We start from the raw sequence: 24,108 nt of genomic DNA, 5'->3' as shown, positions 1-24,108 counted from the left end.
CATCCATCCATCCATCCTTTAATCAACCATCCATCCATCATCCATCCATCCATCATCCATCCATCCATCATCCATCCATCCATCCTTTAATCAACCATCCATCAATCATCCATCCATCCATCATCCATCCATTCATCATCCATCCATCCATCCTTTAATCATCCATCCATCCATCATCCATCCTTTAATTAACCATCCATCCATCATCCATCCATCCATCCATCATCCATCCATTCATCCTTTAATCATCCATCCATTCATCATCCATCCATCCATCATCCATCCATCCATCCATCCATCCTTTAATTAACCATCCGTCATCCATCCATCCATCATTCATCCATCCATCCATCCATCCATCCATCCATCCATCCATCCATCCATCCATCCATCCATCCATCCATCCATCCATCCATCCATCCATCCGCTGACATTGTGTTGATGTTCTGATCCAGGTGAGAATGTCTCTGATTCATCTTAATGCTCCTCAGTTCTGGTCGATCTGCAGGAGAACTGGACTTTCATTGCAGTTTTTAATAGTGCAAACTGTAGGAGGTACAATAGTATCTCTATGTTAGAATAAAGAACAATCAGTGGAAGTCACATATTGTGATCTGAATATGATTAGGATTTTAAGTTCCTGAAGAAAAAAACAAATCAGCAAAATAGGCCAAGAAGAGATCAGAAATATCCAGATTTCAAAAGCTGAAAGCAGACAATCAGTCTGAGAAAAAAAGGATTAAAGTGCAAATTCAAGAAGGAATTAAAATACCAAAACTTTAACTTTCAGTGTTATTGTATTAAACAATCATTGACTGGATTATCAGCAGCTTCCTTTTGCTGTAAAATATTCTGTTTATCCAACAAAAAAGGTTATGCGTTTTCTGACGAGGCTTTTATTTTGTAGCTCTGCAGCTTTGTTTCCGGTCTATGTGGCGTCACTTTGACGTAGCTGCAGCTGTCAAAGAACGAAGGATGAATCTGTTCCGGAATGTTTTCAACGCGCTGCTGAACCCTCCTCTTCATCAGCATCAGCGCTGAAATAAACAACAACATGCACTTCCGGTTCAGAACCCCAGCGATGACATCCATTCTATGCAGTTTATTTCTATAGCTCCAATTCACATCATGTCATCTCAGGTCACTTTCCAGTTCACCAGATCATCCAGTCAGATTGATTCAAAGTTTTCTATCTAAGGAAAACCAGCTGATTGCATCGACTCATTGACTCTTCAGCAATCCCTCACACTAAGCATGCTTGTAGCGACAGTGGAGAGGAAAAACCCCTACTTTGAACAGGAAGAAACCTCCAGCAGAACCAGGCTCAGTGTGAGCGGCCATCTGCTGAGGCCCACTGGGGTTCAAGGAGACAGAAGCAGACATAGAAAAAGAAGCATAGATACAAAAGGCAACTGTCAACCAGCTCCACAGGCGGCCCCGTCCAGGAAACACACAGCCAGGCAGACGAGCTCCGAGCCAGCTCCCATGTCAGAGGATGAAGAGAGCGCCTTATGATGACGTGTTGTTTTTTAAAGAGACCTGATTCTGCCTCCATGGTGGCTAACAGACCACAACCCCACTGCATAAGGCTGCCACTACCATGCTTCACTGCTAGGTTGTTTGCATCTAGACCAGGGGTCTCAAACTGGTTCCAGAAAGGGCCGTGTGGCTGCAGGTTTGCTTTCCAACCAAGCAATAGCACACCAGACTCCAGTCATCTCATCAAGTCATCATGTTCAGATTGGACTCACTTGATGAGATGACTGGAGTCTGGTGTGCTATTGCTTGGTTGGAAAGCAAACCTGCAGCCACACGGCCCTTTCTGGAACCAGTTTGACACCCCTGGTCTAGACCATAAGGAGTTCTGGTGTCTCTGATGGGAGAACCTATGGTCTCCGTGTCTGACTTAGAACTGGACTGGTTTAAATCCTACTGAAGGACAGAGTTTCAGAAGGTAACTTCACATCAAAGGCAGCAGAAATCACGTGACCCTATCTTGGTGACCTATAACCCCTCAAGGGATTCCTGACCTCTCACTCTAAGACATGTTTAAAGCTCAGGAGATGTTCTAGATCAGAGGTCATGGATTGCTGCTGGCTAATCTGGACCCAACCTGATTTAAAACATTTATAAATTACCGCATGTTGTCAGACGACAGTTTCTAAATTCACTTGCGCCTCTTCTCCTGTTAATACGGTAAAGCCCTGGGGAGCGTCCGGCTCCAGGCTGCACGTGATTCAAATGAGCCAATGAGCTGTCAGTCTGGGTTGCTGCTGCTGCTACTTTTAGACACAGCAGGCAAACCTGTGGCAAGCCGGGCGATGGGAAAGAAGGAGAAGACCATGAGAAAAAGAGAGCAGAAAAAGTGTGGACTGCTGGAAGAACTGCGGTGAACTGGTGAAAGAAAAGTGAAATGGCGTGCTCAAAGATGACCCTGCACATTTAGAGGATGTTTGGCTCAACCTGCTGCTGTGAAGCAGGATTCTCCACCATGAACAGAATCAACAATAAATCTGGATCCAGGCTCAAAATGAGCTCCTTGATATGTGCTTGAGAATGGCTTAGTCTCCGGTTAAACCCAGGTTTAAAGCCTTGCAGGGCAGCCTAAAGCCCACTGCCAACATTAAGACAGAAAAAAGAAAGGAAATAACAGTCAGTTCAGGTGTTTTATAAAAAAAAAACTGAATCAGGAAATAGTCTATAAACCAAACTGAATGATTGTTTTTCTCTACTTCTAAAATAATTTCAATTTTAAAATGGAAAAAATTTCTATTTTTTTATACCATTTAAAAATGGAATGTATAACATGGATACATAAACAGCTCTTTTTATTTCAGTTTTAACTTCTGTTTAAAGTAACAGATTAAAATTAAAAACGTCTCCAGATCTTAACTGGTTGATGATTTTATTTATCTTTAATTGGACACCGCTGTTCTATAGTGAATAAAAATCAGGGCCTCTAATATTATTTGACAATTACGTTTTGTTAAATTGCAAATGCTATAAAGTGCCCAGCTCTAATCTAAGATATTCTACTTTTTAAAAAACATATTTATTATCGCAATCTTTCCACCTCGGCTTAGCACAAAGTATTATTCTCTACTGGAAAAAAAAAAGTTCTATCCTTTTTTTTTTCTGTTTGTTTTATTTAAAACATGGATGCATAAAAATCTCTTTTTATTTCAGTGTTAAATTCTGTTTAAAGTAACAGATAATTAAAAATGTCTCTGGACCTTTTCTGGTTGATTATTTTCTTTATTCTGACCATCTGAGTTTTAATAGGTGACTCCTGGTCTAGATGAAGCAGAACCTTCTCTGCTGGGATGTTCTCTGGTGTTTGCCGTTTTCTAACTGGTGTTTCTAACTGGTTGCAGTTGATTCCAGAATGTTTCAGCTTCTGTCTCTCAGATCTGCTCTGTTCCATCTGCTGCTGGAGCAGAAGCAGCTTAGGGGTGTCAATACTTTCTGTAAGCTCCTCCAAACCGATGCAGAACCTTTTGACTTACCTCTCTGGACTGTCGGTTCCAACCTTCACATTTTAACTTTCACACAAACAGAAACAGAATAAAGACAGGTTGATACCAGAAACAGACAGCAGGGGGCAGCACTTCTGCAGGGTGGTTTATTTTCTGTAAAATGATGTGAAGGTACAGTCTGCCTCCATCCTTCTGCTGAGGACTTCACAAGTTTCAAATATATACAACATTCCCTGGTTATTATATTATTAATAAACTGAAATAAAAACATCAGTTTTTGCTCTGAAACTATAAACAACATGAAGGTGAGAAATTTTTAAACAGGTGAGTAAAAAAAAAAACGGACTTGGACAGACCCCCCCATTGGGGCGCATTCACACCCACAGACACTCAGCTCTGCTCACACATCCAATAAAACTCAACGTGAAAACAATCCGGGCTCCACGGGTTCTCAGAACCTTCTGGTTCCTGATTCATATTTTCTGATCAATCTTAAAGGAAAGGTCCGCTCAGATTCAGAATCCAAACTTCTGAAAGTTCTTTAAATCTGAAATGATTCCATCCTGTTCAATAAATGATCAGTGTTTTTAATTCAGAGTAATTTCCATTTGAATGTGCTTTACTGGAGGCATCCATGTTTGTCAAAGAACACTACTGCCACCTACTGGTTAGTGACGTCACGGTGCGGTATCGGCTGTTGATCAAGTCCCAGTGCTGTATCTGGTGTTTGTCACAACGCGCTATTATCCAAGTCATCTTGAAAACATTCTTCTTCCAAATGTTGCTTACATATTACGGGTTTTTTCTCTGGCCACACTGGAAAAAAATCAAAATCTAGATACATCATTATTTCTTAAAACAAGTGCATTTGTTCTTGAATTGAGGAGGTAAAAGATATTTTGCCAATGGAACAAGAGAATTTACTTTTAAATTAAGAAAGCACGGTTGCATTGTCTTATTTTAAGTGCATTTTATCTAAATATCTTATTTTAGGAGTAAAAATCCTCATTCCTTTGGCAAATCATTTCATTTACCAACTCAAATTAAGGGTAAATACACTTCATTTGAGACATTTTTACTTATTTCTAGATCGTTTTTTTTTTTTTTTCCAGTGCAGAAGTTCGATGGCAAATCCTCCCTCCTCTGATCATTCATGCTTTTATTCCCTCACAGTTACTTCTTTGGAGCAAGAAGCAGCTTTTCTTCGTTTCAGGCAGCGGCTCAGAGCATCGAACGCTTTACCTCCTTTTTTTAAGCTATTTGAATTTTGTTGATTCTTTTAAAAGCCACTGAAGACGCTGCTATTTAAGCAGCTTTTAATTAGACATGTGGTGTTACGACTCTATTCTCGTAAAGTTACAACTCTATTGTTGTAATGTTAAATTATTCTCGTAATGTTACAACTCTATTCTCGTAATCTTGTCTTTATTCTTGTAATGTTACGACTCTATTCTCGTAAAGTTACGATTCTATTCTCTAAAAGTTACGACGCTATTCTCGTAGTTACGATTCTATTCTCGTAAAGTTACGACTCTATTGTTGTAATGATAATTATTCTCGTAATGTTACAACTTTATTTTCGTAATCTTATGTCTTTATTCTTGTAATGTTACAACTCTATTCTCATAAAGTTACAACTTTATTCTCGTAAAGTTACGACTCTACGAGAATAGAGTCCTAACTTTACGAGAATAGAGTCGTAACTTTACGAGAATAAAGTTCTGCCTAATTTTGTAAAGTTAAGACTCTATTCTCGTGAAGTTACGAATCTATTCTCGTAAAGTTACGACTTAGGCGTCCAGGAGGCATCCTAAACAGATGCCCAAGCCACCTCAACTGGCTCCTCTCGACGTGGAGGAGCAGCGGCTCTACTCCGAGTCCCTCCCGGATGACCGAGCTTCTCACCCTATCTCTAAGGGAGAGCCCAGCCACCCTACGGAGGAAACCCATTTCGGCCGCTTGTATCCGCGATCTCGTTCTTTTCGGTCATAATGTTACAACTTTATTTTCGTAATCTTATGTCTTCATTCTTGTAATCTTACGACTTTATTCTGAAAATAGATTTTTTTTTTAATCTCTAGCCTGGCCCTAATACTCCGTCGTAGTATTCTACATAGTTTTTTTGTTTTACATTTTTACTTTTCATTTTTATTTGTGAAAAGTACTAGAAAAATAAATTTTACTTATTTACTCCCTCTTCAAGTTGGCGATCCAACGACCAACCCGTCCGTGGAGGATCAGGAATCAGAAAGGTGGAATAACTCTTTTTTTTCACTTTTACCCGATGTATTCCAGCATCCAGCTGCCATGCACGTGGGCATTGTCAGTTTCACTATAGCTCTGGTGAATTTCAATGGTGAAGTCCTCTGGAAATCTTCAATAATTGTTGTTGATTGCAGATGTGTCTAGTAGTTCCCATTGATTTAGCTTGGAAAGCGGGGAGAATGGCGCTAGGCTTACCGCACCGTGACGTCACTGCTGGAAGATGGCAGGAGGGAGGGGCTACTATATTTGGGCAAAACTGGCCGCTCCCAGACTCAGTGATCTATTTTTTTTTTTTAACTGATTAACGTTAAATTCATTAAATCACTGTGAACGTATTCGGTTTAGGGATAATTAATGATCCATTGATCATTTCCTGCTGACCGAACTTTTCCTTTAAGAGAATGAAACAAATTCCTCTTTAAACGGGACGGTTCTGATTCACCAACAGAGAGAAGGAATCTGTAGACTGAGAAGAACTGCAGAGACAAGTCCAAACGGACCGGATCAGAGACTTTAATGGTCTGAGCTTTTGGTTCGGGTTCCATCAGCTCTGGTCTGCAGGGGGCAGCACTCAGAGCTGCACACACGCATCAGAACCACTGACTGGTTCCACTTCCAGAACCATTCGGATCATCTGGGTGAGCTGGTTTCATGTTAGAACCAAAACCAGAAACGGGTTCTAGTGTGGAAGAAACCCAAACGGTAACCCGGATGAATGCGAATTAGTCCGGATCGTAATGACCAACCACGGAACCACCAGGTCCAAACCCAATCAGCTCATCCCTGTGGGGAATCTATGGACCAGATGCAGGAATCCGACCCGTTTAAAGAAGCTCTACTAGTTCTGCTCCAAAGACCGGTCCAATATTGGTCAAGGTGTATGTAAAGTTCCGACCCAGAGTGGATCAGAGGAAATGGACGGTAAATTGAAACCAGAGGGGTTCTGGTGAATCATGAACGGGTAAGAATACGTCTGAACTTCAGGAACCTGATTGGATCGGAACCTTTCCCAGCTGAATCAGGAACCGGAGCCGTTAGGACCGGTCAGGGAGGAGGAACGTAACTTTTTATCGGATCGGAACCCCATAAAACAAACGTATTTACATGTTACAGAAACAATATGGCTGAAGAAGTGGCGCAGCAGCAAGCAGAGGGGCGTGGCCAATCACAGTGAGTGGGTGGGGCTAAGGGAAAGTGCCCTGTAACCAGAGGAGGCCTCCGATTGGCTGAAATCTCAACAAAAATATAATCTCAATATTTCTAAATAATTTTAAGTTTTTTTTTTCTTTCAAAGTGCAAAAGTCCGATGGACCGCTGGTTCTGTCGGAACCAGGAGGATTCGTGTCGGGTTCCGATGAAACGGACCAGAATCTTCCTGGTTCCGGGACACGGTACCACCGCAGCTAACGGCTCGTCGCTGCAGCCGACCAGCACCAGGGTTCTGGACGCGGTCCGGGGGAATGTGGGCTTGGATCTAAAGCGGACCTCACAGAACCGGTGAGGTTCTAGTCTGATTGAACAAGATCTAGATTCTAGTTGATCCAAACTAGATTTCTGTGACCCGGTTTCTCCTAAAGTAAGGCGATAAGTATCGGCATCGATATGTTTCTGACCCAGACGGTCCCGGGTGAACCCGATCCAGACTGCGGTTTGGATCGCCGGTTCTGCAGGCTTTCTGAAAGGTTCAGTAGAACCGAGTTCAGGGCGGTCCGGTAACGCTACGCCTCAGACTTTTGGATGGCAGTCAGTTTCCATCCTTTCAGCCGTTCAGTTCTGAGGTGAGGGAACTGGACCCTGAAGCAGAACCGGACCGCCCCATTCTCCTCTCAGAACAAAAAAGGGTGTAAAACCAACCAGAGAGTTCTGGAGGATCAACTGTTAGTGGGCCGAGCCTCACCTGGTTCAGAACCACAGGACTGTAGATCAGTTTTTCTAACCTTTTCAAAATAAAAGCTCCTGTTTAACTTCCTGTTCTCAGTAAAGACCGAAGCTGCGTGTTCTGGTCGGGCTGCCGGGTTCTAATAACGTCAGGCGGGGCAGAAAGCTGTTTGAATCGAAGGTTCTGATCCGTCTGGATCAGCGGGTGACCTAGTTTTCAGCAGAGCAGTAAGAGAGGAGAACCGGCCTGCGGACTTCCTGGGCTGCTGCCGGGCCTGTTCTGGAGGGGGAAACAGAACCAGTTTGTCAGGCAGAACCTGCTCTAGGCGGGTTCTGAAATGGCACTTAGAACTGCAGGAACCCGGTGATCTGCTGAGGCGTCGCAGTCAGAACCCCGTTGGACTCCATGGCTGAGTTCCTGTTAAAGTGGCTGATGGGCCGGGCCGGGTCGGGTCGGCGCCCAGAGCCGACTGCATGCATAAGAAAGCTCCTCGAAGCGCTGCTGGTTGGGGTCGGAGGCGCTCCGGCACCACGCTGAGGCGCTGACAGGAATCAGAATCCATTTGACCTCCGACCTTTGACCTCAGCTCTGGGTGGGTGGGGTAGGAGGGGGAAGGGGCGGCACCGTTCACTTGAGCCGGTCGGACCGGAACGAGTCCTCCACGGCCGGGTCAGCCAGCATCAGGTCCCCCTCCAGCATGTCCAGAGACAGCGGGTCCATCCGGAGCTGCTCGTCCAGAGAGAACGGGTCCATCTCGAAGCCCGGCACGTGGGACAGAGCGCTGGCGATCTCCTTGGACAGGCCTGTGGGAGAGTCCCCTGGGGCGGGGCGGTACCACAGAACACAGATCAGGTCTTCATACCAAACTACTGGCGAATGGATGAAAGGAGCGGTTCTGTTGGGCCGGTACCTGTGAGGATGATGTTGGGAACGTGTTGCCGGCCGTCGCCGCTGTAGTTCTGGTTCTGGTTGTTGAGCTGCTGCTGCTGCTGGTCCCCGGGTTCCTGCAGATCCAGGGGCCCCTGGCTGTTGGAGGGGTACTGGTTCTGGCCCAGTCCACAGTGGTTCTGGCTCAGTCCGCTGTGGTTCAGGGAAAGACCGTCTGCTGGGTTCTCAGCTGTGAACTGGAACAGAGGAGAACGGGTTTGGTTAGCTCGGGTAATTCTAATTTAATGCTCAACAAGTACCCATATACATATATATATATATATATACACATATACATATATATATACACCGGTATATATATATATACACATATACATATATACACATATGCACATATACATATATACGTATACATATATATATATACATACACATATACATATACACATACACACACATATATATATACACACATATACATATATGCATACATACATATATATACACATATACATACATACATACATATACATACATACACACATATATATATATATATATATATATATATATATATATAATCCTTTGTCATCTTTACCATCAACAGGCTGCAGCCATGTCTCCTGATTTCCTTGTTTTTCAGCAACTTTTGTTGAAACTTGCGTTCTCCGATTCTGTAGCTTTTTCTCCGTCTAGAGCTTCTTTTTCAAACATACGATTTTACGATCAACCGGAAGCAGTCCCGCGCAAACACGCCGAACCAGTTATATCTGTACAACGCAGCATGTGGGCCAGGCTAGAGATTTTTTTTTTTACATTTTGAGAATAAAGTCGTAATATTATGAGAATAAAGTAATAAAATTATGAGATTAAAGTCGTAATATTACAAGAATGAAGTAATATTATGAGAAATTAGTCAAAAGAATGTCAAAAAATTACGAGAATAAAGTCGTAACTTTACAAGAATAAAGTAATGAAATTATAAGATTAAAGTCGTAATATTACAAGAATAAATAGTATTATGAAAAATAAGTCACAAAAATGTCATAAAAATTACGAGAATAAAATCGTAACTTTACGAGAATAAATTAATAAAATTATTAGATTAAAGTCGTAATAGTACGAAAAAAAAGTAATATGAGAAATAAGTCACAAGAATGTCAAAAAAATTACGAGAATAAAGTCGTAACTTTACGAGAATAAATTCATAAAATTATGAGATTAAAGTCGTAATAGTCCGAAAAAAAAGTAATATGAGAAATAAGTCACAAAAATGTCAAAAAAATTACGAGAATAAAGTAGTTACAGAACAAGAATAAAGTCGTAACAATATGAGAATAAAGTAATAAAATTACAAGACTAAAGTCGTATTTTATTACAACTCCTACAAGAATCACTTTCTTCCCTAAAATGAGGAATGTGGAGCATCATGTGAAGTTCTACTTTAGCATCGGTTTGACTAATCAGGAAATCTTTTAGCAGCAGCATCAAACTGTGCAGGATGTCAAAGTGGACTCTGGTTGCTGATTGGTGGAGCTGGTCGGCCGTCATCTGCTGGGCGGAGCTCCAAGCTTTCTTTCTAAAATGGGTTGTGGTTTGATTGATTTTATGCTAGTAATGTTACGTCTTTATTCTCAAAATAAAAAAAATAAAAAAATCTCTAGCTTGGCCCTTATACTTCATCATAATATCTGGTATATCTGATCTCACAATAATGCCACAATAATAAAGTTTAATGAATTTTTATGGAATTAAGGCCATCATTTAAAAAATAATTGAATGACTTTTAATGATTTTTAATGACCCTGGGAACTGGACCGGACCGGACCTGTGGTAAGCAGGGTTTCTGTCTCTTTAACCTCTTTGTTCTGCTGCCTATTGAGCAGATCAGTTGGGATCGGGTCATAATGAACCTCTGGACCTCCACTGTCAGGTCTCTGTTGAAGACCTTCAATGGGGACCGGAAGTTTATTCCGGAAGTTCTATTCAAAGCCTTCGGGAACAGAGCGCCGGACATGTTTGCAGCTGGATTAGAGTTTATTTAGAGTTTATGACAGTGTTCCTTATCCATCCAGCGATCCAAATACTGACTTATTTCTATGTTCTATATATCTATTATTTTAGATTGGAGTTTGGTAGGGAGTAAAATGGTGCGTGTACATACGTTTCCAGCATAACTGTAACTATCCGATCCGTCCCTGAAGCATGATCCATCCTGCGCTGCGCTAACACAATCATAAGATCCGGATTGCCAAAAAACTACGTATTTAATAACAGTACTAAAAATACTTATTTATATACGTAAAACATTAAAGACAAGAACAATTTAAGGTCAGATTGCCACACGCTTAAAAAAACACAGATAACTAAGTAGTTTAATAGTTGTTTTTTACATGACTAACATGCAGCTGAGGTAGTTTAAAGTGTTTTTTTATTATAAAACTAAGGGGATAAAAGAGTGTTGACTATGGGTATGCTGGTCTGACCGGATATGCTGACAGAACACCGGCGCCATCGGGTACATTGTTTGTTGTTTTGTTTGACCCGCTGGTAGCAGGAAACACCATGAGGATCCGAGCTGAAGGGGGTCAGAACCTTACCTGCTGACCGGGTTTTCCTGAGAGCTGCAGGCTCAGGTACGGGTCATCCAGCAGGGAGCTGAACAAGGCATCCTGGAAGAGAACAAACCCAGTCAGCTTCTCTTAACTCACAACAACTGGAGGAACATCAACATTAGCAAGAAACCTAAACTAAAATCAGATAACTGTTATGTTATTAATTCAACTTAAAGGCAGTGAGCAGAGGCTCAGTCTTTATGAATAAAATACGTTTACATCCAACTATTTAATTAAGGGGAATCAGTGGAAGCTTTGCACCTGAGGCTCAGGTTCAACAGGGAAACAGAGGAGTCGCTCGTCCATCTTTGACTACGGAAACGGGCGCTGTAGCTACCAGATCTGCTGGGGTCCTGCTTTATGCCAGCGACGTTACGCTACATGACGTAAAAAACGTTGTGGTTGCCCAGACAACGATAACATCACACAGCGTCAGGGTGAACAAAGTAACTGTTAGACCATGATATAAAGAGCTGGGTAGCGCTGTGGCTAGCTGGGCTCAGTAGCTAACAGGTTAGCCTCTTTTAGCTCGGTCAGTTAAGGCTGACCGATAGTCAGGGTTTTTTTGAGGTGCGAGGGGGCATAAACTGGCCTTTAATGTTTCTAAAAGTGCTTTATAAGCAGATGAAAGGTTATTTCTAAGACCACCGCCTCTCGTTTTTATTTTTTCTTTGTCCATGCTGGGACAGCTGTCAGTCTGCTCTGATGCATGCTGGGTAAAGAGGGAGGGGTGAGAACAACACCCGGGGACTTCTAACTGTTCTCAATCTTGTGTTCTTGTGAATTGGAACAGGACTAGGGCTGAGGCTGATGACGTTTCACAAACACATTAGAACAATCAAGTACACGTAGTGAGAAAATGGCATCAGAACTATGATTAAGCTAAGATAAGCAGAACCATGATCTGCTTATCTTAGACATAGACAGATATATTTTGTCATCTTGTTTTGTTTACATAAGTGTAAACAAAAAGAAATTTAGTTTAGAACAGCTCTGTAGAAATCATCTTTTTAAAGTGCAGCCTAGATGAGGTCAGCAGCAGTTGTTGTTGAGCTGCTACTACTGCCTAGAGCTCCTGAAGCACTCGCTTCTCCTGGCTCAGGGGAGGAAGAGGAATATGATGACGATGCTGTGAGAGTGGTCGCCCCCTGGGTTGAAGAGGCTGACGTGGTTGGAGCAGCTGTGGAGCCATCGGCAGGTTTAGCAGCGACAGACGATGCTGGAGAAGGTGTGGAAGCCAGAGGGGGCCGGGAGGAGCCGGCTGGGGATGTTTCAGCATTTGGCAGGGAAGCATCTAGAGTGCTCTCCTCATTTTCACCTGCAGAGGGCAGTGCTTCGCCGCTAGAGGCTGAAGATTGCATGGGAATGTAGCAGAGGAGCCTCCATTCACGCAGAGCTCTTTGTTTCTATCCGTGCGGTACAGCATTAGCCCCTCCAGGCTAATAGCATCGTCCGGTATTGCTGGACGCAGCCAAGACCCCGTCAGAATGATGGCGCAGCAGTTACATATCTCCTTTTGAAAAGAGTTCAAGTCGGAGATTATCCATTTTGTTTTCCAACGAGCGGATGTTGGAGAGCAGGATTAATGGAAGCGGCGGTCTGTGGGGATTTCTCTTTAGCTTCTCAGTTAGCCCCCCTCTGCAGCCTTGCTGTTGTCTTGTTGACATCCGTCTGTAGCACTCCGCAACTTTTTAAATGGTCAATAATGTCAGTATTTAAAACGTTTTGTGACCGTAGCTCCAGCAGGCGATCTGTTATGATTATCTGTTCTTCATTTTTCATTTGGATGAAATAATAGCTGCATGAATCATGACAGCAGACAAGATAGAGGAGAGCAGGAGGCGGGGTTACCAATCTACTCGCTCTGGAGAGCAGAGTTCGCTGCTTTTAGATATTGTCTCCAAAGTCTCCAGCAGCAGGAAAAAGTCTCTAGATTTGGCGCTAGGAGCTTTTTAGAAATCAAAGTGCTAGAGGGGTCTGAAAAGTGGCTAAATATAGCGACTAAAGCGCTAAGTTGGCAACACTGCTCTTTGCATGGTTTGTTTTCAAATGGTTTGCTGCTGTCTGTTTGGACCTTTCTGAACATGTGCAGCAAATGGACTGATCCAATATGGTGGACACTGAAGGGGCGGGGCTGAGACACACTTAATATTATCAGCGTTCTGATGGTATTTTAGCAAAAGGATTTGAATCAAAAACATTATTAATGTGTAAAAAATAAGGAATAATTGTATTAACATTCATGTAAACAGAGGTTTATGGGGCCCCCAGGAACTTGGGGCCCTAGGCACCTGCCTAGTATTGCCTGATAAAACGATCCAGTCAGCTGGATTCTGTTGGGACCAAGCTGAGGGTTTCTGTCCGCAGGGTTCTGCTCTAATCCTTGTTGGTGATGCTGGTCCGTGTTCTGGTCCAGAGAAGAACCAGAACGACAGATCGGGTCAATGTTAGCGCCGTGCTAACATCAGACATCGCTGCGAACACACCAGACCTTTGCAGAATTAACTCACGTTGTAGAAGTCTGTGTTCAGGTTGATCTGCTGCTGCTGCTGCTGCTGAGGAGAACCACCAACCCGCTGCTCCAGGTCCGCTTTGACCCGGCACAGAGAAGACGTCTGGATGCACGGTTCCACAGCGCCCTCCGACTTCACCCCCGTGTTCTGCTGCGTTCCCATGGGCCTCTGAGGCTGCGGAGGAGCAGAACCGGGTTAAAACATCAGAAAACAGTCCTTCCGGAGCAAATCAGGCACTCCACACCCACCGATCCAAAGTGCTGCTGAAGGTGCTGGTTCCGCAGGTTCTGCAGGTGGAGCTGCTGCTGCTGCTGGGCGTTTGATCTTGGCTGCTGGAGGCGGTGCTGACCCAGAGAATGGGCCTGCTGTCCAGACTGGGAACCGGGCTGGTGCTGGTGGGACTGGCTGAGCGGGTACGGAGGGAGGCGCTGGTCCAAAGGCAGCTTGCTGGTGTCCAGAGGGACGCCCTGCGGGGGACAGACAGGAAGGCAGCTAACATGCAGTGAAAGAGAGACGTCTTAAACAGGGACAGCAGCAATAGGACCAGGGTCCAATAACAGCTGGAGGATTTAACCAGCGTCTGACTGACGTCACAAAATCTGCTAAAACGCTGCAGGATGCTGAACTTTCTATGGAATTATTCTATTCTGGGTTTATAGAGAAATCCATCCATCATCCATCCATCCATCATCCATCCATCCATCCATCCATCCATCCATCCATCCATCCATCCATCATCCATCCATCCATCCATCCATCATCCATCCATCCATCATCCATCCATCCGTCCATCCATCCATCCATCATCCATCCATCCGTCATCCATCCATCCATCCATTCATCCATCCGTCCATCCATCCATCCATCCATCCATCAATCCATCCATCCATCCGTCATCCATCCATCCATCCATCCGTCATCCATCCATCCATCCGTCATCCATCCATCCGTCATCCATCCATCCATCCATCCATCCATCCATCATCCATCCATCCGTCCATCATCCATCCATCCATCCATCCGTCCATCCTCCTTCCGTCATCCATCCATCCATCCATCCATCCATCCATCCGATCATCATCCATCCATCCATCCATCATCCATCCATCCATCCATCCGATCATCATCCATCCATCCATCCGTCCATCCATCATCCATCCGTCCATCCATCATCCATCCGTCCATCCATCCATCCATCCATCACCCATCCATCCATCCATCCATCCGTCCATCCATCCGTCCATCCATCCATCCGTCATCCATCTATCCATTCATCCGTCATCCATCCATCCGTCAACCATCCATCCATCCATCCATCCATCATCCATCCGTCAACCATCCATCCATCCTTCAACCATCCATCCATCCGTCAACCATCCATCCATCCGTCAACCATCCATCCATCCGTCAACCATCCATCCGTCAACCATCCATCCATCCATCCATCCATCCATCCATCATCCATCCATCCGTCATCCATCCATCCGTCCATCCATCCGTCCATCCATCCATCCGTCATCCATCCATCCATCCATCCATTCATCCATTCATCCGTCATCCATCCATCCGTCAACCATCCATCCATCCATCATCCATCCGTCAACCATCCATCCATCCGTCAACCATCCATCCATCCATCATCCATCTATCCATCATCCATCCATCATCCATCCATCTATCCTCCATCCATCCGATCATCATCCATCCGTCCTCCATCCATCCATCATCCATCCGTCCTCCATCCATCCATCATCCATCCATCCATCCATCATCCATCCATCTATCCATCCATCCATCCATCCGTCATCCACCCATCCATCCATCATCCATCCATCTATCCATCATCCATCCATCCATCATCCATCTATCCATCATCCATCTATCATCCATCCATCCATCCATCCATCATCCATCCATCCATCATCCATCTGTCATCCATCCATCTATCCATCATCCATCCATCCTCCATCCATCCGACCATCATCCATCCATCTATCCATCATCCATCCATCATCCATCTATCCATCATCCATCCATCCATCATCCATCCATCATCCATCCATCCATCCATCCATCCATCCATCCATCCTCCATCCATCATCCATCTGTCATCCATCCATCTATCCATCATCCATCCATCATCCATCCATCCTCCATCCATCCATCATCCATCCATCATCCATCTATCCATCATCCAACTATCCATCATCCATCCATCATCCATCCATCTATCCATCATCCATCCATCATCCATCTGTCATCCATCCATCTATCCATCCATCATCCATCTGTCATCCATCCATCTATCCATCATCCATCCATCCATCCATCCATCCATCATCCATCCATCCATCATCCATCCATCCATCATCCATCCATCCATCCATCCATCATCCATCCATCTATCCATCATCCATCTGTCATCCATCTGTCATCCATCCATCTATCCATCCATCATCCATCCATCCATCCATCATCCATCATCCATCCATCCATCCATCCGTCATCCATCCATCCATCTATCCATCATCCATCCATCCATCATCCATCCATCTATCCATCATCCATCCATCCATCCATCATCCATCCATCTATCCATCATCCATCCATCCATCATCCATCATCCATCCATCCATCATCCATCCATCTATCCATCATCCATCCATCCATCATCCATCCATCCATCCATCCATCCATCATCCATCCGTCCATCTATCCATCATCCATCCATCCATCATCCATCCATCCATCCATCCATCCATCATCCATCCGTCCATCCATCCGTCAACCATCCATCCATCCGTCAACCATCCATCCATCCGTCAACCATCCATCCGTCAACCATCCATCCATCCGTCAACCATCCATCCATCCGTCAACCATCCATCCGTCCATCCATCCATCATCCATCCATCCATTCATCCGTCATCCATCCATCCATCCATCATCCATCCGTCAACCAACCATCCATCCGTCAACCATCCATCCGTCAACCATCCATCCATCCGTCAACCATCCATCCATCCGTCAACCATCCATCCGTCCATCCATCCATCCATTCATCCGTCATCCATCCATCCATCCATCATCCATCCATCCATCCGTCAACCATCCATCCATCCGTCAACCATCCATCCGTCAACCATCCATCCATCCATCATCCATCCATCCATCCGTCCATCATCCATCCATCCATCCATCCATCCGATCATCATCCATCCGTCCTCCATCCATCCGTCCTCCATCCATCCATCATCCATCCATCATCCATCCGTCCATCCATCATCCATCCATCATCCATCCATCCATCCATCCATCATCCATCCATCATCCATCCATCCATCATCCATCCGTCCATCCATCCATCCATCCATCATCCATCCATCCATCATCCATCCATCCATCCATCATCCATCACCCATCCATCATCCATCCATCCATCATCCATCCATCATCCATCATCATCCATCATCCATCCATCATCCATCCATCATCCATCCATCCATCATCCATCCATCCATCATCCATCCGTCATCCATCCATCATCCATCCATCCATCCATCTATCCATCATCCATCCATCCATCATCCATCCATCATCCATCCATCCATCTATCCATCATCCATCCATCTATCCATCATCCATCCATCCATCCATCCATCCATCCATCCATCATCCATCCATCATCCATCCATCCATCCATCATCCATCCATCTATCCATCCATCATCCATCCATCCATCCATCATCCATCATCCATCCATCATCCATCCATCCATCCATCCATCCGTCATCCATCCATCCATCCATCATCCATCCATCCATCATCCATCCATCTATCCATCATCCATCCATCCATCCATCATCCATCCATCTATCCATCATCCATCCATCCATCATCCATCCATCCATCATCCATCCATCTATCCATCATCCATCCATCCATCATCCATCCATCCATCCATCCATCATCCATCCGTCCATCCATCCGTCAACCATCCATCCATCCGTCAACCATCCATCCATCCGTCAACCATCCATCCGTCAACCATCCATCCATCCGTCAACCATCCATCCATCCGTCAACCATCCATCCGTCCATCCATCCATCATCCATCCATCCATTCATCCGTCATCCATCCATCCATCCATCATCCATCCGTCAACCAACCATCCATCCGTCAACCATCCATCCGTCAACCATCCATCCATCCGTCAACCATCCATCCGTCAACCATCCATCCGTCCATCCATCCATCATCCATCCATCCATCATCCATCCATTCATCCGTCATCCATCCATCCATCCATCATCCATCCATCCATCCGTCAACCATCCATCCATCCGTCAACCATCCATCCGTCAACCATCCATCCATCCATCATCCATCCATCCATCCGTCCATCATCCATCCATCCATCCATCCATCATCCATCCATCCATCCATCATCCATCCATCCGTCCTCCATCCATCCGTCCTCCATCCATCCATCATCCATCCATCATCCATCCGTCCATCATCCATCCATCCATCATCCATCCATCATCCATCCATCCATCCATCCATCATCCATCCATCATCCATCCATCCATCCATCATCCATCCATCCATCCATCCATCCATCATCCATCCATCATCCATCCATCCATCCATCCATCATCCATCCATCATCCATCCATCCATCCATCCATCCATCCATCATCCATCCATCATCCATCCATCATCCATCCATCATCCATCCATCCATCATCCATCCATCCATCATCCATCCGTCATCCATCCATCATCCATCCATCCATCATCCATCCATCATCCATCCATCATCCATCCATCCATCCATCCATCCATCATCCATCCATCATCCATCCATCCATCTATCCATCATCCATCCATCTATCCATCATCCATCCATCATCCATCCATCCATCCATCCATCCATCATCCATCCATCCATCCATCATCCATCCATCCATCCATCATCCATCCATCCATCCATCATCCATCCATCATCCATCCATCCATCCATCCATCCATCATCCATCCATCCATCATCCATCCATCCATCATCCATCATCCATCCATCCATCATCCATCCATCATCCATCCATCATCCATCATCCATCCATCATCCATCCATCATCCATCCATCATCCATCCATCCATCCATCATCCATCCATCATCCATCCATCATCCATCCATCCATCCATCCATCCATCATCCATCATCATCCATCCATCCATCCATCCATCCATCCATCATCCATCCATCCATCATCCATCCATCCATCCATCCATCATCCATCCATCCATCCATCATCCATCCATCATCCATCCATCCATCCATCCATCATCCATCCATCCATCATCCATCCATCCATCATCCATCCATCCATCATCCATCCATCATCCATCATCCATCCATCCATCATCCATCCATCATCCATCATCCATCCATATCTTTGTTGTTGGATCAGAACCATCTTCAGCCCCATAAATAGAAGCGTCTGTAATCGGCGGCCATGTTCTCAGGTGTGACTCTTACCTGTGAGATGGAGGACAGGGTGGGGGAGATGGTGGGGGAGAACTGTTTGGAGTGATGCCTCCGTGACTCCCCCACCATCGGCAGGATGAGCGGGGACAGCTGGGCTCGTCTCCGTGGCGACGTGCTGAGGGACGGTTGGCCCTGACCGGCGAGCATCCCTGTGTAGGGGGAGGGGCCTGATCCAGCCACACCCACTCCGCCGCCGTAGCTCGAGTTACTTCCCGACTGGAGGGAGGAGTTACTGAGGGACGACTGCAGCGATTGGTTGCTTAGGGACGGGGGCAGGGAGGGGGAGGAACTGAGCGACGACTGCAGCGATGGGTTGCTGAGGGACGAGTGAAGGGAGGAGGAGCTTAGAGAGTTGGAGAAGGAGTGGCTGCTGAGGGACGACTGGATGTTGGGGTTGCTCAGCGACGACTGCAGGTTGGGGTTACTGAGCGTGCTCTGTAACGACGCCAGGAGCCCTGAGGGAGGAGAGCAGAGGGTTAGCGGGGAAATGTCCAGAAAGGAATCTCTCTTCCAAACCAGAAGATTTCAATCTATAACATTTCAATAAAAGTCATTCAATCACTGTTTAGTTACAGATGGTCTAAATCCTACTTCATGCTGATGATGCTTCTCTGCCGACGCAGAACAAAACTTTAGTGATAATCGATCAAATAGAAGCAAACTTTATGGTAACGCAGAAAAAAACCCAACAAACCAGGAATGGAAACTCTGCATAGAGACGCATCAACCAGAGAATCAGAAGTGAGCTGAGCAGGCAGCAGGTAGCCCTGCAGACACGGAAACCCCTGCATGTTATCTGCTCATCTGACCTTTAACCTCCCACTTCTCGCTTGGCTGCGAACATTTCAGATGCTGATCAGGACCCTGAGAGGCTCTGTGGGCATCCAGAGCGTCCGGTTTCAGCTGGGTCTTCCCCTCATGCTATCTGTCCGTTTCCTGCAGGCTAAATACAGCAAATCTTAAGCTAAAGTTAAAAACTTCTAACACCTTTTTAAATAGTCACATTTTGCTTTAGTCTAAACCAACTTTTTGACTCTGGTTAGGAGGAAATATCTAGAAATTTATTGAAAACAAACATTTATTTATTTATTTTTTTTTACTTTTGCAACTTTTTATTAGCCTGACGTAGTCCTACTCAATTCTAGTCAGAATGAGTCTGATGCTGCTCCATAGAGCTGTGATTATGGGGCGTGTTTTGAACGAACCAGGAAAAAAATGCCTTTGCACTCAATTGGATAGACCTACAACCAATAAGAGCAACGGAGTGCGTGACGTATGTTAAGCGAGGCATAGTTGTTGTCCACAAAAAATCAAAGCGTGCAGTTTCACGCCTAGAATAAGAAGATGAGACTTGATCGCGTTTCTCTGTTCCTCTTTTAAAATTAATTTGCTGTCGATATCTTCTAGAACAGACCTAATAGCAGAATCTACTCACCTCAACTCTCCAGCGGCAGCCATTATTGTTGTCACCCAAGCGCGCTTTGGTCACGTGGTTGATAACGTTACTCTTGATCATCTGTCCATCATCGTATAAAGCCCGCCCTGACAATTTGATTGGATCGCCTGACAGTGGGCTTTAATACTCGCGCTACTATGGAGCAGAGCCAGACCGAACTTCCCCGAACTCAAACCTTGTGGGCGGGACCAGGCGCGCTGGAAGCTGTTTCAAGCGAGGGGGGCTGATGGCTGGGTTGGAAAACACATGACGTCATTATGTTGAGGGCTGTGGCTGACGTTTTTAACATAATATTGTAGGCCTACATTTGTCTCAAAAAACTTCCATTTAAAATGCATCGGAACAAAGCATGAACATTTTAAACTTTATTTCTTCTCTTTTAATCATTCAAAACAAACAACAGCTCCCAATCAACAGGATCATGAATACTTGAATAAAACATGGCCTAAATATAGCCTAAACTGAGCATTGAACGTCTTGAAAGTCCATTCGACTATGGATATGGGGGAATGATTTCATATCTAAAACAAAAAACACACACACACAAAAAAAAAATTAACTAATTTAATATTTATATAATATTTAGTGATATGCAGCCTTATTCTAGCGTAGACTTCTTCAGCCACAGGACTAAGATGAATAGGCACATAAATAATGCTAAATGCGGCAGTATAGGGGAATTAAAACCATTTCTTACCTCGAAATTGTCAGAAAGACGTTTCTGCTGCCTATTGCTAGCCAAGCCTAAATGAATGTGAGGTGGTGGATGCTTCTGGGGGAGTAGCCTAGTTTTTTTATGAAATATCAAAATAATGAATCATTTGTTTATATCTTATACACAGCCCATTATTTTAATCCCATATCAAACACAGTCTTTTAAAAAATAAATACATAAATAATTTCATGTTTTTAAGTACAATATTATGTTACTCCACAGCCCCCCACCATGGGGGGCTGATGCTATGACGAGGGAGGCTGCAGCCCCCACAGCACCCCCCTTCCCGTGCCACTGGGCGGGACTAAGTTCGGACTGGCACCCAGGCTAACTTTTTATTCAAATTAAAGGATAAATTATTATTTTGACTTAATAGAAACACTGATCCTTTATTTGTTTTTTAAAACAGGGCTGCAGATACTGATTATTTTGCTACTCGTTTAATCGACAATTATTATTTTTTTGGACAGTAGGCTGAGAGGAAAGGGGATTTGATAGACGGGGGAAAGATATGTGGCCACATACGGGATTCGAACCCAGGTCATCAAGGATTAACGCCTGCGTGCGCTAACCACTGCGCCACCTGCATGCACATAAATAAAAAATTAATCTTTAAAGCTCTTATCCAGAATAAAAGACAGTTGCAGCTCAAATTAAGCCTCTTACGTGGTTCTGGACAAAGATTATTACCAGACGTTTCCCCTGAAATTTAAAATGTTTTTATTTTTTTAAAGTCGTAGGGAAGCGGCTGTTCCAAACGTCGCATTTCCGAATTCTCCCGAGTGGTGTCCGACTTTACACGAGTGAATAAAGTGAATGTGATTGGTCGATTATCAAGGGGCGGGGTTGTTGTGGCGGAAGGTTCGCAAGCAAGTTTGGTTGTGGCCGGTTTGTGGGAAGCATCTTGCTAACCAGTTAGCAACTTAGTGTTACTTGGTCCCAATGGGAAATTCCATTGGGACCAAGTAACACTAAATTGGTGACTTAGAAACGACGCTGTCAAGGAACGCTATGGACACAGAGTTCCTACAGCATAAGGCGAGTTAAATTCAAGACTTTTTTAGACTTTTTAATGCCACTTGAAATAAAAATTTAAGACCAAATTCACAAGAAACACAAGAAAAACCTGCTTGCAACAACTTAACCCAAAGGTTTATTTTAACATAAACCACTGCACTAATGTTTCAAATGTTGAAAAGCTTCCCATACAGGAAGAAAGCTAAAAACACACAAATGACAGATATATTTGAACAATTATTTAACTGAATTCACAAACTTTGTTTTAGCAGGGAACAAAACAAATCAGTTTTAAAGCCCCAACATAACCAGTGCTAAGTCTTTTTTGCAGCTATTTTTCTTTGTATGGTTTTCTTAGTATGTTTGATTTGGTGATAAGTGGAGGCGTTGCAGAGACAAGGGTGGAACTAAACTGAGAAATACCGGCTGTTTCTCTGTAACTCCATTTTGACGCTTTGTGTTTCGTGCTTCGCATGTGCGACTCCACTGCCTTAATTCCCATCGTTCCGAGCTTGAATGACTTCTTGCACTAAATCCACTGAGCCTCATGCATGTTCCCTGGTTTTAGCCGTGGTGAAAATTAGGGACGATATTGGGATTTTGGAGGATATGAAACTCGTGTAGCCGATAACCGATATCGATACCGATGTTAAAGCTGGACAAAAATAAGTAGTCATTGAAAATAGCAGTTTTGTTATCCATTTCTGACACTTTGAAAAATAATATACTCAAATATATTTTCATATGCTGATATCAAATAGATTTTTAAAAACGCGGTATCGATCTATTTTACTTTCAAAATCTGGTGAAATGTCATCGTTCTGTTACAAACTCTCGTGATATTTTGCAAATTCTTGTGAGATTTTGTTAGTAAAATAGATCGATACCGCGTCAATATATCAACATATAAAAATATGGCAACATTTGGTGAATTTTCGGGGGATTTCATAGCATAATGATGACATATAGCAATATTTCATTAGTAAAAGAGATTGATATGGTGTTTTTAAATGGCAATATATCAGCATATGAAGATATTGGGATATTTTAATGGATCAATATTTTTTCCCTCGTCTTTAGAAGTTTTTAAGTCTGTAAAAATGTTTTTGAGGAAGAAGAAGAAGTTTTTATTTTTTATTTTTTTTTAGACTTTAGAAACTCAGAAGCTGATCAAATATCGGGTTAAATATCGGTGGGGGGGCCGATGTCCGATATTCAGTTTTAAGGCCGATACCGATAGGGGGCCGATTATATCGTGCATCCCAAGAGAAAACTCTTGGCTGGAGCAAATTTTGGTTACATTTACACTTGCTCATATTTTCCAGACAAAAAGTTAATGGTGCATCTCCCAAATGTCCCGGCCGCAACAACGCTTTTATTGGTTCCGCTATCGGGATGGAACCAATAATGCCGAGCCGTTATTTTTTTTTAAATAAAAAAAAAAAGTCTATTTGAATGTTTTATTTAGATTACAAAAATAAATCGTAATAAAAATAATCCCATTTATGATGTTTTAAAAATTAAGACCTACGAAAGACTGATTTAAGACATTTTAATACCAATTAAGGCCTTAGTTTTATTTTGAAGAATTCAATGCCTTTTAAGACTTTTCAAGGACCTGTGTGAACCCTGGGACAGCGGAAACAAATTCCTGCACCGACATTAAACTGGATCCTTTTCTTTAACCGCCTTTTTAAACAACATAGTCCCTTATTTACGGCCGAGTCTGTGC

General features: G+C 43.8%; 1 protein-coding gene across 2 annotated transcripts in view; it reads right to left on the bottom strand.

Annotated features, from left to right (window-relative positions):
* Nucleotides 1-7,016: 7,016 nt before the first annotated feature.
* LOC119780920 (CREB-regulated transcription coactivator 2) overlaps nucleotides 7,017-24,108 on the bottom strand; it is a 45,793-nt gene continuing 28,701 nt past the window's right edge. For both annotated transcript variants that reach the window (XM_038281168.1, XM_038281169.1), the window contains 6 exons: nucleotides 19,180-19,643; nucleotides 13,885-14,103; nucleotides 13,634-13,810; nucleotides 11,109-11,180; nucleotides 8,531-8,744; nucleotides 7,017-8,438 (listed from right to left, as the gene is read on the bottom strand). In XM_038281168.1, the coding sequence (XP_038137096.1) occupies nucleotides 8,248-8,438; nucleotides 8,531-8,744; nucleotides 11,109-11,180; nucleotides 13,634-13,810; nucleotides 13,885-14,103; nucleotides 19,180-19,643 (1,337 nt within the window). In that variant the 3' untranslated portion in view covers nucleotides 7,017-8,247. The remainder of the gene's footprint in view (nucleotides 8,439-8,530; nucleotides 8,745-11,108; nucleotides 11,181-13,633; nucleotides 13,811-13,884; nucleotides 14,104-19,179; nucleotides 19,644-24,108) is intronic.

This window comes from Cyprinodon tularosa, unplaced genomic scaffold (assembly GCF_016077235.1).
Source record: "Cyprinodon tularosa strain WSP-4 unplaced genomic scaffold, ASM1607723v1 ctg168, whole genome shotgun sequence".
NCBI lineage: Eukaryota > Metazoa > Chordata > Actinopteri > Cyprinodontiformes > Cyprinodontidae > Cyprinodon > Cyprinodon tularosa.
The sequence above is the reverse complement of the archived record's forward strand: the minus strand, read 5'-3'. Positions and strand labels throughout refer to the sequence as shown.